Source organism: Corapipo altera, unplaced genomic scaffold, assembly GCF_003945725.1.
Source record: "Corapipo altera isolate COAL_440 unplaced genomic scaffold, ASM394572v1 110, whole genome shotgun sequence".
Classification (NCBI taxonomy): Eukaryota; Metazoa; Chordata; class Aves; order Passeriformes; family Pipridae; genus Corapipo; species Corapipo altera.
In genome coordinates, this window is record NW_020884960.1 from 1209157 (window position 1) to 1225345 (window position 16189).

A 16189-nucleotide genomic window follows, 5' to 3' on the forward strand; every position below is an offset into this window, starting at 1 on the left:
TCTCTGCAAGTAAATGAAATATGAAGGTGGTGTGAGATCTTTTCATGCATCAATAACCCATTGAAAGGCAGAAGAATAACAGGTAGAAATAAATGCTGTGTTTTCAGAAGGAGGATTGTCTGCTGATCCTGCAGGAATGTAAGCTGGGCTTTGGGTTTATACAAGGAGACAAATCATGAGCTGGCAATTCAGTGTTGATACAAAATTATTCAGGACTGTAGAAGTGAAAGGTGCAGAGGGATCTGATGAGGGTGAGTAACAGAGCCATCAAGCAGCAGAGAAAACCAGAAGCAGGGTTTTACGTGGGGCAGAGGTCCCTGAGTGCACGTGCAGCAGCAGGCCCCACTGGAGCCCTTCAGAGGAGGGAAGGACAATTTTGCAGCTCATATATGAATTTCCAGAAACACATGCACAGTGCTGGGAAGAGGTCAGAGACCAAGCAGAGGATCGGGAGCTTGTAGGAAAGGGACAGAGAACAAAGCAGCCCTCAACTGTGTCGTGCTGTGCCCACCCTGCATGTGCTGCCCAGGGTCCCTCCGAGGCTCATGAGTGTGGCAGGAGATGACACGGGAGCTGGGCCTGGAGGAGGGAAGAGGGGAGAAGGTCAATGGGCTGAAAGAAACTTTAGGTCACCTGGGGAAAGCAAGAAGAAAATTTCTCACTGTTTGTGGAAGCAGCAGAGCTGGAGGCTGCCTGGTTTTGGTGTTGGGCAGCAAGGTCCAGAGCACGCTGTCCTGAAGCACAGAATGAAATCGTGAAGGGTCAGCAAAGCAGGGGCTGGTGCAGGTTGGGAGCATAAAGAGGCTTGGGAAGAAATGGGACAAATTCGAAGAAGGGAAGTCTGTCTGCTGCTGGTTAATGGTCCAGGTGCAGCACTGCCTCAGGGTATTGCCCACCTGCTGTTAGCCAGGAGACTTTGGAAGGGGAAGACTCATTTTTCAGACATCCTGTATCTGTTTCTTATCCTGGTGACAGGTGCAGGCTGCTGGCTCATGCGGCCCTTTGGGCTGCTGAATATGGCATTTCCCACATAAGGAATGGTGATGGAGGAGCATTGCTGGGATGCAGAAGGAGGCACTGGTGGTGTGAGGAAAAGCAGCTAAAACAGTGCTGTAAAATGGGGATGCCTGGGCAGATCTCAGCCAGGAGAGCAGCACTGCTGGTGCCAAGCCCAGCTTAGCTGCTTGGGGGCACCTCCCCCTGTGCTAAAGAGCGCAGTAAGGCAGGATCCTGGTCTCAGACCCTGCCTCTGGCTGAGGTCCAAGAGGCCGTGATAGATCAGAAAAATATCCAGACAACAGCTTCTTCCTGTGCTAAAATACATGTCCCATAGGCAGGTCCTGTTTGATGCATTTTTAAGACAGTTTCTGGCAGGAAAGCATTCTAATCTGTTCCAGAAGGTATGTTCCTGCATGTGTTGGGATTTTAACTTGTTGTAAAAGGAGAGATTCTTTAAGATGCTCTTCACATGTGTTTTTAGGCTGGCACATGGAAAAATATTTTCCCTTGAAAACTGTTTTTCACTGTGTGGGCTGTTAGTAGTTTTCTCTTCCTGAGCTCCTGAGGCTGCTGTGGTACCACAGGAAATAACAGATCATCTCTGATTTCTCAGATTCATGATGCGCTCACAAAAGTGGAATTGCCTTCAGGATTAGCCCCTTCCAGGTGGTGCAGACAAAGCTGCCTGGCCCTGCACCACGGGGCATGAGCTGGGGCGTTGGGGGGTACCTGACCTGTGTGTTGGGACACCAGGCTGTGTGTGAAGAGCTCGGTGCCAGGAGCTGGGCACTGGCTGAGCGTTCCAGAAACACCAGATGGTTGGGGCAGGTTGCTGGTTTGGAAAAGCTGAGGCTAAGTTCTGCTCCTCTCCCACATGTTCCTGTCAGCAGCTCACTGTGTGCCTCCTGGCCTCTCCACGTCTCCGCTGCCCATCCCACCCTGCACGTGCCCCGGAGCCGGGAACACCTGTGCCAAGGCAGGTGGCTCCTGCCCTGGGGCCTCATAGCCTCTGTGCTCACCAGGGCCAGTGCTGCTCACCCTGTTCCTCAGGGCTCTGCTGCTTTCTTGGCCATTCAGCTCTGTGGGCAGTATCTCCTCCAGCCTCTCGTGCACGCAGCAAGTCTGTTTTTCAGTTGCCTCACACTTAGTTGGCCTCACGTGAGGCCCCAACAGGCCCCTTTGGGTCAGAGGCTGCAGCTCGGTCGTCACCTTGAGCAGGAGGCCTCACTGCAGAAAGTGCTGGATGTTTTAGGCTGTTCCCAGGACCAGGGAGCTTTCTGGGAAAGTATGAAACAGGCTTCAAGCAAACATGTCTGCTGCCCACGCATCAGGCTCTGCAAGACACCAGTTCCTCTGCAAACCTTGTTAAGCTTTTGGGGTGATTATGGGTTTCATGGTCTAATTACAGTGTGAGAAAACATTTCCTATTATTAGTTTTGAATGTGCTGCCTCCTGCATAATTGCTGGGATGCAGAGACAGAGTCCAGCCTCTTTCCCATCCCCTCTGTAAGGGGTGACACCTCGCTTCAGGGTGCATCTCACATCCGACAGCAGAAGCTGTAACCTGCGATAGTGAAGCACCACAGAGCAGCTCATTGGGATTGTTTGCTTAGTCCTTAGACATTCCCAGTTTAAATCATGCCTGGGATTAGTAAGATTTTTGCTTACAGTGAATATTTTGCTTTAGATATTCCTGAGAGAGAAATTCTTAAAGCTGGCTTTCCTTCCCATTGCCTGTGGGAGATGGGAGTACTGTTGTACCTCCTCTGGCGTGGCTCCAGCGGTGGGGAGAGGCTGCTCCAGCTGTGAGGCAGATTGGTGGAGGCAGGGGGTGCTTGTTTCGTCATGAGGAGCCAAGGACTGTGGCTTGTCTGATGCCTGAGAGGAGAATGGGGGACAACATATCTCTCACCTTTGGGAATTGTTGCTTTGCTTGGGAAGAGCTTGTTCTCCTTCTGCATTGAGATGTTTTGAGGACCTCCAAGTTCCCGACCAGCTTACCTAAGCCTTAGGGTGTGTGAAAGGCTGATCTGAAACATGCAGTATCTGACCAGAATGTAGATTTTCAAAGCCACAAGTATTTTGAACTCTGCTGTGAGCTTTGGGCCTGGCAGGGAATCAAATAGGGCAGATCTATTCACTGCTTTCAGCAAGCAGTTTGGGTTTTACTTGAACAAGAACAAAAGGCCAATGGTTTTGGAAAAACTCTCCCAGCAATCAGTGCTCTGTCATTGCAAACATTTCTCTTGGTGTCACGGGGGGATTAGCTCTGTGAATCCTGCCTACGCTCGCCCTCAGAGTTCACTGAACCAAGCACAGCCAGAGCAGGCACTCTTGTGGAGGACAGCAGCTTTGGAGGTGCAGTTCCCAGGCTCTGGTGTGTCCCATTTTCCCCATCTCACAGAGCACCCCTGAGCCCCACAGGACAAGGGTTCGAGGAGGCTGCAGGCAGGAGCATGAGGAAGCCTTCTGCATGTCCTGGGGATGCTGACACCCTGCCATCTCCCCACACCTTTCCCTGTGTCCTGAGGTCACTCTAGGTAGTGGTGCTGCCTCTCTGGCCGCACGCAGCTTTCTCTGCTGCTCCTCTCCCACTAGCCAAGGAACTCAAGTTCTTGGATCATAAGCAATTGGTTTAAAACACTTTAAAACCTCCCCTGGCAGAAGGCTGACTGTGTGCTCTGTGGCTGTGGTCTGGGAGGATGTAATTACCTGGCCCTGTGTCTGTGAGGCACTTGCCCTGGCTGTGCCAGCGGGCAGGACTCGGACATGTGTGTGTGCCCAGGCTGTGAGCGCTGAGGGGCAGCCGTGCCCTGAGTCAGGACTGGCTCCTGTGAGGGAGGTGGAGATCTGCAAGAGTGGGGCTGGGAGGGGCAGAGCTATGAGCCTTGACCAAGGAGGCCCAAGCCCCGGCTGGCACTGACCCTGCCTGCCATGGGGCTGGGAGGCTTCAGGGCGCTCGGTGCGAGGTTCCAGCAGCCCTGCCCTGCCACACATGGAGAGGGAAGCTTGGGCTGCTTGTGCCAGTCTGAGCTGCTGTGCTGGAGCTCTCTGGAGGGCTCTGGGGTGGTGGGTACATGATGCTGTGGGCTGACCACTCGTTCCTCTTTCCCTCCAGGTCTGCCCATTAGCACCTATGCCAAGTACTGCTACCGGAAACTCCAGAAAGTGGCCGTCACTGGAGGCAAAAAGGTGAGCAGGGCCTGGGGGCTGCCCGGGGCACTCTGTTGCCCGGGTCCCTAAGCACTCACTCCTGGACTCAGGAGGTCACCACTGACCCAGTGCTGGGAGATGCAGACAGAGCGAGTGGGGGAGGTTTGCTTAGGGTGCAAAAGGTGTGGGAGAAGGCTGTGCCCAGGTCCCATCATCCTCCTGGCAGGCAGGCAGTGCCTGCCGTGCTGGCAGCTGCATGGCTGGGTGCTCCCTGGCCTTGGGGACAGAGACAAACCCGACATGTACTTGTCTCCAGGGTAAGAGGAACTGTCTGTGCAAAGGACGCCCATCACTTAGTTTCTTCAGGTGAGGGAAGATTCTCCCTTTGCCACTGAGAGCTTGCATGAGCTGAGTTTTCCAGCTGGTTTACTGCAGAGTTATTCATTCCCGATTCAAACAGTCACACAGCAGAGATGTCTGGTGTGAACGGGAGCCTCTGTGCTCTGTGTTATCTGAAAATCCTCCTCCCTTCCCTCTGCACGGTTCTCTGTGTGGCTATGAAAGCTGGCAGGTGGCCTCAGCCTGTCCATTCTAGGTCCCTGAGCCAGATCTGGTCATCTTTTATTTCTGCAAATCCCTCTGGGGCCTCCCTGCCATCTGGACTTCGTGTACAGCGAACAAATAGCTGAAATATCTCGGGAGGGGTGAAGGCTCCTGGTGTCCTGGCGGGGGCAGGACAGGAAGCCTCCAGACACACAAGGCACACAACTGCAGCCCTGGCCACTGCTTCCCCCGAGGGCTTGGTGGGAACTTCCCCCTGTTGTGCCTCCCTCTTGGCTACAGGATCACTGCCAAAGGCCACCGTGCTGGGCAGCCTGTCCCCCTGTGCCAGCTCTGTCCCCCTGTGCCAGCTCTGTACTCCTCCGAACTGCTGCCACCGGAGATTCAAAGCCCCTCTCAAGTGTTGGTGTCTGCCAGAAGGGACAGGTACCAGTGCCTGCTTTTCAAAAAGTTTTAGCACTCTGAGAGCAAAGCTTTCGCTGGAGTTGGAAATACCTGGAATTCCTTTCTCCCAAGGGCTGTTTTTCAGCTGTCCCTTGGCCAGGCACTCATCAGGGTACAGATGCCCTCTCCTACCTCCTCGTGACCAGAGGCAGGCCGGGCTCCATCCTGCCTCCCACAGCAGGTGGAGCAGTCCCCTCACTCTGTGAAACACAGCAACAGAATCCCTGCAGAACCACCCAGAACTCTCCAAAGTGGTCTCCTCTGCTCCTCTTGGGCCTGTTGAGTAGAGCAACTCTTGATGTTAGGAAGTGGAGGCTGCAGAACAAGAACTGTGCTGCCAGGAGGCTGGCGAGGTGACCGCATGCGTGGGCATTCTTCTCTGTCCTGGTTGCTCCCTGTCTCTAGGTCCCTGTTTCCCTGTGTCTGGCTGTGCCACAGCTGCTCTGAGCTCTTCTCTGTCCTCAGGGCCTCCGCAAACCCACAGTGGAGGAGATCACACACGCCAGGAACGCCATCCTGACCCCGTCGCTCTTCGGCAGCTCCCTGGAGGAGATCATGCTGCGCCAGCAGGACATGTACCCAGGGAACAAGCTGCCCTGGGTGCAGACACAGCTGTCACAGCAGGTCCTGGCCCTGGGAGGGGAACAGACGGAGGGGATTTTCAGGTGAGCTTCTGGGGCAATGTGTTATTTTGAGCCACCCCTGTGTCAGTCCTCAAAGCCAAAGAGTCAAGATTGACCTCCATGTGCTTCCTCTTCCCTGAGAACAGCACTTTGCTGTGGATTGGGCAAAATCCAACCTTCCCTGGGTTCAGGAATCACCTCTTGAAGTAGCATTAGCCTGTTTGCATGTGTTAACAGAGAGGGGACACCCAAAGGCAAGGCAGTGAGTTCTCATCAGATGCAGCAGTGGTGGTTGGCCGGCTCAGGGGAGGGAAGGAGCTCTGGGGTCCTGGCAGAGCACCTCATCCAGTGCAGCACATCAACCCTGGTGTTGCACAAGACAGGAGGAGTCGAGAGAGACACAGAATCTGTGTGGTGAACACGGGGCATTGTGCTTGGAGTTTGGTTTTTGTTTGGGGTTTTTTGTGTGTGGTTTTGCTTTGTATTTAAGATTTGTATTCATTTTTCAGTAGCTAAACATGGTTTAAGGTAGGCAGCAAAAGGCTCAACTTTGCCTTGTAAGGGTTTCTAATGTCTTGGTATATTTAGCCAGAGATGCTGCTCATCTTTGGTCTGAACATGCTGCAGAGAGGCCTGGTTACAGTCAGCAATCCCTCACGGGGACAACGAGAGTTGATTCTGACCTAGTGGAAAGGAGACAAGTGTTGCTTCTACCCCCACTTTAAGACTGTGTGTAAAAGCAGGCACCCCCTTCTCTCTGAGGAACTGCTGCTGTAGCTGCTGCTGGTGCCTGGTCCCTTCTCCCCGAGGCCCCAGGAGCAGCCTGGGAGCCACTCCTGGGCAGCTGCCACACTGAGCACATTGCCTGGCTCGCTCTCAAAAGCACCTTTGCTGTGTCTCTGTTTGCAGGATACCTGGTGACATAGATGAAGTGAATGCATTGAAATTGCAGGTGGATCAGTGGAGGATCCCGAGCAGTCTGAGTGACCCCAACATCCCAGGTACAGCAGCGTGGCAGGAGCGTTCTGGCATGGCCATGGCTGTGGAGGGGCAGGGGCAGGAGCAGAGGGTGTGCTGCTGCTTGGGGCTGTGTAGACAGGCTGGCTGTACTGACTGGGATTTCATGTTGGGCCCTTTCACTGCCTTTCCAAACGCTGCCCATAGAGGAAACAGTGGGAAGGGGGAGGAACCTCTGGCTCTGGTGCAGTGAGGCTGTGCAAGCTGGGCAGAGCAGTGAGAGACCTTCAGGACTCATTGTCCTCTCCTTTAGGCAGCCCCAGAGCTGCTTCCTGGAGGAGCAGGCAGGTAGAAGCCAATGTTTCCCAATAACTGGCTAGTTATTGTTTCCCAATAACTGGCCTGAATGTTTCAGAGCCAAGACTGAAATAAAGTGAAGCAGCACAAGCACAAAATCCCATCTCTGCCCTCTGTCTCACTGCCAAGTTTGCCCCCAAAGGGGTGAGGAAGTGACCAGAGCTGTTCTAATGCACCTTCTTTCTGCCCAGCCTCTCTCCTCAAGCTCTGGTATCGGGAGCTGGAGGAGCCTGTGATTCCCCAGCAGTTCTACAAAGAGTGTATCAGCAACTACGAGAACCCTGACGCTGCCGTGGCCGTGGTGCAGCTTTTGCCAGAGCTCAACAGGCTGGTGCTGTGTTACCTCATCCACTTCCTGCAGGTAGGCAGCCCCCACAGCCCGGCTGGCCAGGGGCCTGGGGCAGCTGTGCTGGGCCATTGGCAGGGTTTTAGGACCTCCTATCTGTATTTAAGGTGGGCTTCAGGGAGGGAGCCCTGCTGGCCTTGTCCCTTATGGGAGCAATAAACCCTGCTCCTGATGCCGTAGAGCCTGGGGCCCGTTCCCTGCCTGCCAAGGCTGTCAGCTGTGTCAGAGCACAGTGCTCTCCCCCTGGGCATGCGTGGCTGTTGGGGCACTGTCCTTAAGGCAGGCCCCATTTCTGCTCTCCTTGCTCCTTCGCGTGCCTGTTTGGACTTTGTTGCCCTTTTCTCCTGTTCCAGCTGAATGTCTTCTTGCTCTCTGCAGATCTTTGCTCAGCCGTCAAACGTGGGCAGAACAAAAATGGATGTGAATAACTTGGCCATGGTGATGGCCCCCAACTGCCTGCGCTGCCAGTCCGATGACCCTCGCGTCATCTTCGAGAACACGCGCAAGGAAATGTCCTTCCTCCGCATGCTCATCGTGCACTTGGACACAAGCTTCATCAAAGGGCTGGTCTGAGCCACTGGCCCCGAGTCCACACATTGCTCTGGGGAGTTGCTGGGTATCCTAAATCTTCTCCCCTCCACATAGTTTTCTTCCATTGTCCTTGCTGTTGTCACGCCCTGGGTTAGCCCTTGAGCATCTCCCGGCATACGACCACAAGGACTGGACATTCCTGGAAGGCTTGGTTCTGTCAGCACCAGGAAGTCCTTGGACATGCCAGGTCAGGGTCAGTGGTTCCTGGCCTTCCAGTGTGTGTCAGAGAGGGGCAACCCTCCTCCTGGGAGCCACAAGACTGGTTGCTTAATGAAAAGGCTGTGACATCTGTGAGGGACTGCTACACGGGGCAACGAGACTCTCCGTTTCCCTTCTGGAGGCTTCAGGTAATAGGACATCACTCCTGTGCTGTGGCATGAGCTGGTCCTGGGGGAGATGCTGCCTCATTGGGGATAATCCTCCTGCTATGGGGGCAGCCTGGTTCACCTCTGCAGACTGTCGGCTGGAGGGCTGTGGAGGTGCAGGGGATTTACTGAGGCAGAAAAGTCCCTCGGGCTGTCGTGGTCAGTGGAAGCACACTGCAGCCCAGGGAGAGGAGGTCTTTGAGCTGCTGCTGCTGGGGGCTGGATGGTCAGACATTCTGCACTTGGGATCTCTGGCAGGCCAGATCCACAGCATCCCCCTCACCTTCAGAGAGCTGCAGAGGTGTGCAGCAGCACACAGGACCAGCGCTGTGCTGAGCACCCACCCACACCACAGGGCTGGGCACAAAGAGAAGGCCATGCACCTGGCAGGTGAACAACCACTGTGGCATCCTCCTCCCAAGGGCCATATCCTCTGCAGGGGTGACCCCAGCAGCCTTGCAGCTCCTTTTTGCTGAGAACAGCATGAGCTGACACCAGCTTTACTGAGAGCATCAGAGCCCACGCTCAGAGCAGCCTCTGTGGCTCCAGCACCCCCTTCCTGATAGCACATCCTTCCCAGACTGCTCTGCTGAGGACTGAATACCAGTTTGGTCCCCCTCCTGGTTCAGCCCAGATCTGAAAAAAGCTGGGAAGGCCCCAAAAGTCAGAAGTGCTCCTGTTCTCGGAGAGCAGCAGCAATGCTGTGTGCTTGTGAAATGCTGGTACTGCCTGTAGTCAGCTGTGGCACTTGTGCTCTTCCCACTAAATTCCCACAGGTGTTGCAGAGGGGTTGGGAAGGGAAGGGGAAGGAAAGAGGCAGGTTGAGCAGCTGAGGTGTGGTGGAACCTGAGTGGAGGTAGTGTCAGGCAGCAGCTTAGCGTTCTCACAGCTGCTGTTGAACCCATGTGGCTTTCTGTGTGCCACCAGAGGTGAGGCACAGCAAGGACAGTGTCCTCTGGAGGCAGCACATGGATCTCTCCACAGCCTCCAGATGCTATTATATGTTCCTTACCAAACAGCAGATCCTAATTCTGTGGCATCCTAGTGTTACTCTTCCTTTGAGGTGTTTTCCTTGCTGGAGGCGGGTCTGCCACAAAAAGCCGAGTTTTGGGATTACTGGTGCAGTGCTAAGGCTGCCGGGAGTATCCAAGGTTGTATTTGTGTTTCTGCATCCCTCTCCCTTACCAGTGGGGACCTGGGATCATCCTCTCCAGACTGCAGTGGGGAGCCGAGCCCTGCCAACAGTGAGGTTTAGGGCTGATGCCTGAATGGGTACCCAGTGTGGGCAAGAGGTGTCACATGCAGAGTGCCCCAAGCCTGCTGGCTTGCCTGGGGCTCTGTGTGAGAGGGTTCCCAGAGCCTGTATTCGGATGAGTTTGGATGAACTCCACAGCAGGAATTCAGTTTGTGCCCAGCTGAACAAAGGTCATGGTTCCTCTCCATTTACCAGATGCCTCTGTGGTCCTGTGGGCCAGGAAATCCTGCTGCCTTGTCAGGATTAGCTCTGTCAAACACACCCCCGAAATGTGCCAGCGTGTTTCCCACCCCTGTCCCACGCTCTGACACCGCGGGGTTGTCTGGCCCTCCTGCAGCGCTGGACAGTGTGTTCCCCAGGGCTGGAGCTTCTGCCCCAGAGGTGCAGACACGAGCAGAGGTTACCAGCTCTGCCACTGTCCCGAAGTCTGAGTCAGTGAGCAGGCTCAGGGTGTCCTGCCCTGGCCGTGTGGCCCTGCCCTTCTCATGGGGCTGCAGAGCCTGTTCCTGGACCGGGCCCCGTGGGTGACCCCCGTTGTTCCTTGCACTTCGCTGTAGCAGTCAATCAAACCATAGGCATTTGCTGCTATTACAAATGAATGCTTCTTGCCAGGGCTGTAAAATAGGCTAATAAAGGACACTGGATATTATTTTCTTTGCCAACAGATTTGTAAATACCAATCAGTAAAGTAGCCTCTTCTCTGTTCTAATAGTAATAAATAAAATCTCCATGGTTGTTCTTTTTGTGCATTGGATTTTTTTGTGAATTTCTGAAGCATGATTACATCTGCCTGGAGCTGCATATTTCAACCTGGATGTCAGTGTCCATGAATAAGATTTTGGAATCAGCATGAAGCAAGCACTTGGAAACCATGCTGTGGGCTGGTTCTGTTGTTCTTAACTCTCAGACAGCTACTAAGGGACACTCAATGAAGCTTGGAAGAGACTGGGTTTAAACAGATGAAAGAAAATACTGCTTTATGTAGGATCTTCAGGAGCCTTACAGGGTCATAAAGGTATGAGAGAAGTTTTTGGGCAGTTGGAGGCTAAGAGAAAGATGTTCTGCTCATGTCCCTCCTCCAGCAGCTAGGAGTGCTGCAGGTGGGCTGTGGGACGTGACCACACAGGCATCCTCCCCTGCATGGTCTCTGCTGCTGGAGATGGGGTTAGTTGGACTCTTGGGCTGACCTGATGGGGACATTTTTATGTCTGGACTGGAAGATTCTCTCATTGTTCCTCCATCCGTGCTCCAAGGAGCCGTGGGCAGCAGTCTGTTGGTGCTCCAGACTGGTGCTGGTTCCCACTGCAGTGGGGCTGCAGCACAGGCCTGGCTCTGGGGGTGGTCACTGTCCTGTCAGCACTGGGAAAAGCTTGTGCACTTCAGGCAAAGCCGGCAAGGGCTGCTCTGTCACAGCAGTAGTTTAAGATCACCTGTGCTGGCCAAATCACTGGGTCTTCCCAAGGTCTGGCTGGCAGAGGGTGGTGGGTGGCCTGTAGGACAAGTGAGAGCAGAAGGAAGACCAGGAGCATCGCAACCTCACGCATCCCTTCCCTAAGTACATCTGCTGCCCAATTTGAGTGTTCCCCAAAGCTTTGCTTTGAAATGAACTGATTTTGGCCAAATCAGAAAAGCCCACAAACCAAGTGCTTCAGTTCATGCTCTGAGACTCAGGCTTACTCGTGCAGTCCCCTTGGCCTGATACCTGGATCACTTAAAAAAGTGATGGCCAGAGCAGCAGCTGGGTTTGGAACACGCCTGTGATTTGTTCTGGGCTTCCACCAGCATTGCGGTTGGACCCTGTGCCAGAGGGTGGCTGGGACACAGCTCACTTGTCTGGCTGTGAGAGGAGGCAACTGCGGCTTGTCCGTGACCTGCTGCCAGTGCTGGAAGGGTGATGTGTCCCAAAGGGGCACCACGCCTGCAGCACTGGCTTTCTGTGGCCAGGTTTTGGTAGCATGGGGGGGTACAGGGGTGGCTTCTGTTAGAAGCTGCCAGAAACTTCCCCCATGTCGCCAATGCCAGCTGGCTCCAGGACAGACCCACTGCTAGCCAAGGCCAACCCCCTCTGGGGTAACATATTTAAGAAGAGAAAGAAGGTTACTGTGCAGAGGAAAAATTGCAGCATGAGAAGAATGAAGTGAGAATGTGGACAACTCTGCAGACGCTGAGGTCATTGCAGAAGGAGGGGCAAGAGGTGCTCCAGGCACTGGAGCTGAGGTTCCCCTGCAGCCCATGCTGCTGCCCATGGTGAGGCAGCTGTGCCCCTGCAGCCTAGAGGAGCATCGGGGCGCAGAGACCCCCCTGCAACCCTGGAGGAGCATCGAGCTGCAGAGACCCCCCCTGCAGCCCTGGAGGAGCGCACACTGGAGCAGGTGGATGCCCAAAGGAGGCTGTGACCTCATGGGAGGCCCGTGCTGGAGCAGGGCCCTGGCAGGGGCCAGGCAGAGACAGGAGGGTCCTTGTCCCGCCGCTGCCCCAGCGCTGGTTCCATGGTCTGTGTGTGCAGCAGGTTCGGCACAAGCAGAGTTCGGCGGCGCCGAGCGGGGCTGTGCTGGGCAGGGCTCTGGCTCCAGCACACCCGGGGACTGTCTGCAGGACACTCAGCAGCAGGAAGATGGGGAAAGCTGATTTAGCTGCTCAGCGTTGCTGCTTTTAGAGCTCCTGTTTTCCTGCAGCATTTTTCAGCCATGGTTAATGGGGGAGAGAACTGGGTGTGGATGCAACTGGAGAAACGAGCTCAGGCAGGGTGAGGGGACAGGGAAAAGCATGGGCATTCAGAGTGAGGTGGACCACAGAGGGACCCTGCCAGCGTTCACTGCTTACAGGTGGCCATGCAGAAAAGCTTTTGGGACACATGGAGTCACTTTTCATTTCTACTGTGCCTTCCAAAGCAGGGGACACCAGCTGAGGACTCTGCCCAGGCCACAAAGGTTTGAATCTGCATATACTGCCCAGGCCTCTACCTGGACCTTCCTCTTTGTCACCGAGTAAGTGATCCCATGTTGTCTGAAGTGTTTAGTGTTTACTCCCATAAAGGGAGCTTGTGTCTGAGGGCTGGAGGACTGTGTGACCTCAGCTGTAGGGGATGGGGGCTGGCAGGATTTGGGGCCCAAGGCCATGAAGGTGTTCAGAAGCTCAACACTGGTCTGCTAAGCTATGACTTCTCCCAAAGGAGAACTAGTGGGTTATGTCATCTCATCTCCACTTGCAGCCCCATTTCCTCCATCCCTTCTGTGCTATGTCTGGTCCTTCGTTCAGATCACAGGGAAGCGGGGAGACTGGGTAGGTAGGTGGTGAGGAAAGTGGAGGGCATGGAGTGGAGTGGGAGCAGGACCCTCTCCTTTGAGGGCAGTGAGCTACTGGATTGCCTCAGCTGTGAGATTCAGCTTCCCTGAAATGACCTTCCTGCTGGGGAAGACAAGGACACTGCAATTGCAAATGGGAAACACTGGGCTGGGTGTCCCCCAGTGGGGGCTATCTCCCCACTCTCAGGGCAGTTTAGCCAGACTCTAAAGCCCCAGGGACCACAGGAAGGCCTGTAGAGCAGGATCTCAATCATCTGCAAGTAGACAGCCCCATAAAGGATGGAGATGTGAAGGGTCTACAGCCTGCCCCCTTCGCCCAGCTGAATCAGCAGGGATGTCTGGGTGCACTGATGTAGAAGGCCCTGCCTGTTTGTGTGTCTCTCCCAGCCACTCCATGGATGGGGCTGTGCCTGCTCTGGCCAAGAACACAGACTGAGGGTGGACACTCTTCCCTGGAAACCTGCAGCCGGTTCCCAGCCTCTGGTCTGAGGTGCTCTGGTCAGCAAAGAAGGTAGAAGGTCCCAAGGTAGAAAGTAGCCAGATGTGGAGTGCTGCTGTGATGCTGGCACGCTGGCAAGGTGAGTCACTCACCTCCCACCCTGGGAGCAGCCTGGAGGTCAGGCAGACCTGTGGGACCCCCAGCAGCCTCTGACAAGAACAGGTACAAGCAGGATGAAGCACGATGGGGAGCGCTGGACAGAGAAAACTCATGCCTGGCCTGCTGCACGTCGGTGTGGAGGGCAGGGACTCTGCCCAGATGAATGTGTAAGCCCCGTGCGCGGTGCCGGCCGGCATCTCCTCCCCCAGGGCTGTTCTCTCAGCAGAGCAGGCGCTGCACAGGCAGCAGTGACCCCGCGTGGGCTGCTCGGAGGCAGCCGAGGGCTCCCACCTCTGGCAGAGGCCCGTGGGCAGGGAAGACAAACCCTGCGGGCACAGAGACCCCTCCCGTCCCCTGCCACGAGGGCCCAGGGTGGCCGGGCAGGGAGGAGCGGGGGATCTCGGGCAGAAATTGCTCCCCCGGGTGCTCGCCGGGGCTGCTCCTCGGGCACTGCCCCTCACGGGAGTGACTGTCTGTGCTGGGCCGTGGGCCAGGGCAGCACGGTCAGTGCCAGTAGAGCTGCTGAGCTCGGGGCCAGCTCTCCCACAGCACCGCTGCACTGAGGCCCTTGAGGGGAGGCAGCTGTAGGACACCCCACTGGGAACTTCCTCCCTCTTCCTCAGGAATGTCACCTGATCGAAGAGCCTGCCCTTGGGTCTCTGCCTGAGCTGGGTCAGCTGTTTCTGTGATGATGGGGACCCTGATCCCAGACTGTGCACTGACCTCCTCCCCTGACCTGCCTCATCCCTGTGGGATTTCCCAGTGCTCATCTGATCACTGTCACCGTTCCTGCTCTGTTCCCATTTACCGCTGGCCTGGCCTGTGCTGGTCAGGGCAGTGCCCTGCCTGTCCCACTGCCAGCTCAGCTCCCACTGCCAGCTGTCCTGGCACAGCTCCCGCTGACAGCAAATCCTGTGGGGTGCACAACACTGCCTGTGCTGAGCATAAATGAAAACTTTACAGATGAGACCTGAACAGATTCCCAGAGAAGGGAGAGAAGGCCCCAACCCATTCCTCAACTTGCCTGACAGCAAAGCTTGCCAAGCAAGCCAAAAATGCTGGCTACTCCTTGCCTCCCTCCCTCAGATGCCCTGTGAAGTTGTGTCTCAGTGAGACTGAGGCTGCAGAAGGGGATGGGACAGGTTTCAGCATGGAAAACCCCCATACACAGTTTGGCCTGACCCGAAGGAAGCACAAGCAAGCCCTTGGCAGCAAAGTCTTTATTGACAAAACAAGGGTGTGGGTCTGTGTTTGCTGTCCAGGGGCTCTTCACCTCTCCTGCCACACACCTCGCTCTCCTCAGACGGGCTGTGGGCGCACAGCTCTGTGCCTTGCTCCGGCCCGAGCAGGGGGCTTCGGCCCCGCTGGAGGGACGGGCTGGTGGGAAGTCCGAGGGTTTGCCACAGGCCCTTTGCAATCCTGTTGGGTGGTCAGTGCAGCCTCAGGCTCGTTCATCCGCTCTAACACCGAGTCAGCAATCCGATCTGCCATGGACCTTATATCCAAAGAGTCAGCTAAGGCAGTTGCCTCCAGATTCATTTTTTTCTTCAAGTTCTCCTCCACTGTTGCAAGACCCTCAGGCTCCATGGTTTTGGCACGGCCGGTCCCTTTTACACGCTGCTGTGGTTCTAAGGCAGGCAACTTCGCTCCTGTGCTTGCTTCCAGGTTCTCCTGTTCAGATGCTCCAGGGAATCCTGGCTGCAGCTGCCTATTGGAGTCGTTTCCCCCAGGAAGCTCCAGAATTTCAGTGTGCTCACAAGTAGAGTCTTGTTCAAACTGAGAAGCTACAAAGGATTGCAAAGTGCAGTGAACACTCTCAACAACTTCTTTGGTGAGTTTGTCAAGGGAAGACTGTGCAGATGCTATGTCCAAAGTGGCTGTTTCATTTTCCTTGGGTTCGCCTGCTTGGGTGGCTCCTTCAACAACAGGTTGCTCCTTCTGCTTGGCTGCTGCCCCTGGCTCAGGAGCTTTGGACGTGCTGGATGCCAGACGCTCCCCCAAGATCTCCAGCACAGTCGCTACAAGTTCTTTGGCCACCGCTTCCATTTCCTCACGGTGATCTACAGAAGGATCCGAAAGCTCTACTCTCATGCAGCTGCCAAAAAATCTTCCTCTGATCGCCTGCGCAATCCTCCTTAGACAGCTGACACGCTTATCCCCGGGAACCTTCAACCTCTCCAACACTTTTTGCACCACAGTCTCAGCCAGCTCTTCAAGCTTCTGGGCTTCTATTGATTGCTCAAACAGGCCGCTGGCAGCAGCATCTGGCTTCCTCTGGGACTGAGCACGAGTGCTCTTCTTGGCACCTTCCTGGCCCAGCCCAGCTCTGGAGTAGATTTGGCCCGATTTGAGGGGAGTCTTCCTGTTCTTGGGCTGAGGTGGGCAAGATGGTTTTTGAGCCTTCAGCCGCTGCTCTGCCTGGCGGGAAGTGTTGGTGGTTCCGGGCCGTTTCGGGCCATGCTTTGATTTGGCCAGAGGTGGCTGAGTCCTTCCCTGAAAGGTGACACCAGGTTGTGGCCGCTGTTGCCTGGACAAGTGCTGAGGCTTCCCACAGGTCCAGGACAGCACTCTGCTTCAGCCAGGCAATGAGGGCAGGAGAGAAGGGCTTCCCTCAGGACTCCATGTGCTTGCACAT

At 55.3% G+C, this 16189-nt stretch overlaps 1 protein-coding gene across 2 annotated transcripts in view; it reads left to right on the top strand.

The window, feature by feature from the left end:
- The window catches only part of LOC113956948 (rho GTPase-activating protein 39-like), a 56647-nt gene extending 46242 nt beyond the window's left edge, over positions 1-10405 (top strand). For both annotated transcript variants that reach the window (XM_027664024.1, XM_027664025.1), the window contains exons 6-10: positions 4118-4191; positions 5623-5822; positions 6690-6781; positions 7286-7455; positions 7819-10405. In XM_027664024.1, the coding sequence (XP_027519825.1) occupies positions 4118-4191; positions 5623-5822; positions 6690-6781; positions 7286-7455; positions 7819-8013 (731 nt within the window). In that variant the 3' untranslated portion in view covers positions 8014-10405. The remainder of the gene's footprint in view (positions 1-4117; positions 4192-5622; positions 5823-6689; positions 6782-7285; positions 7456-7818) is intronic.
- The last annotated feature ends 5784 nt before the right edge of the window (positions 10406-16189 follow it).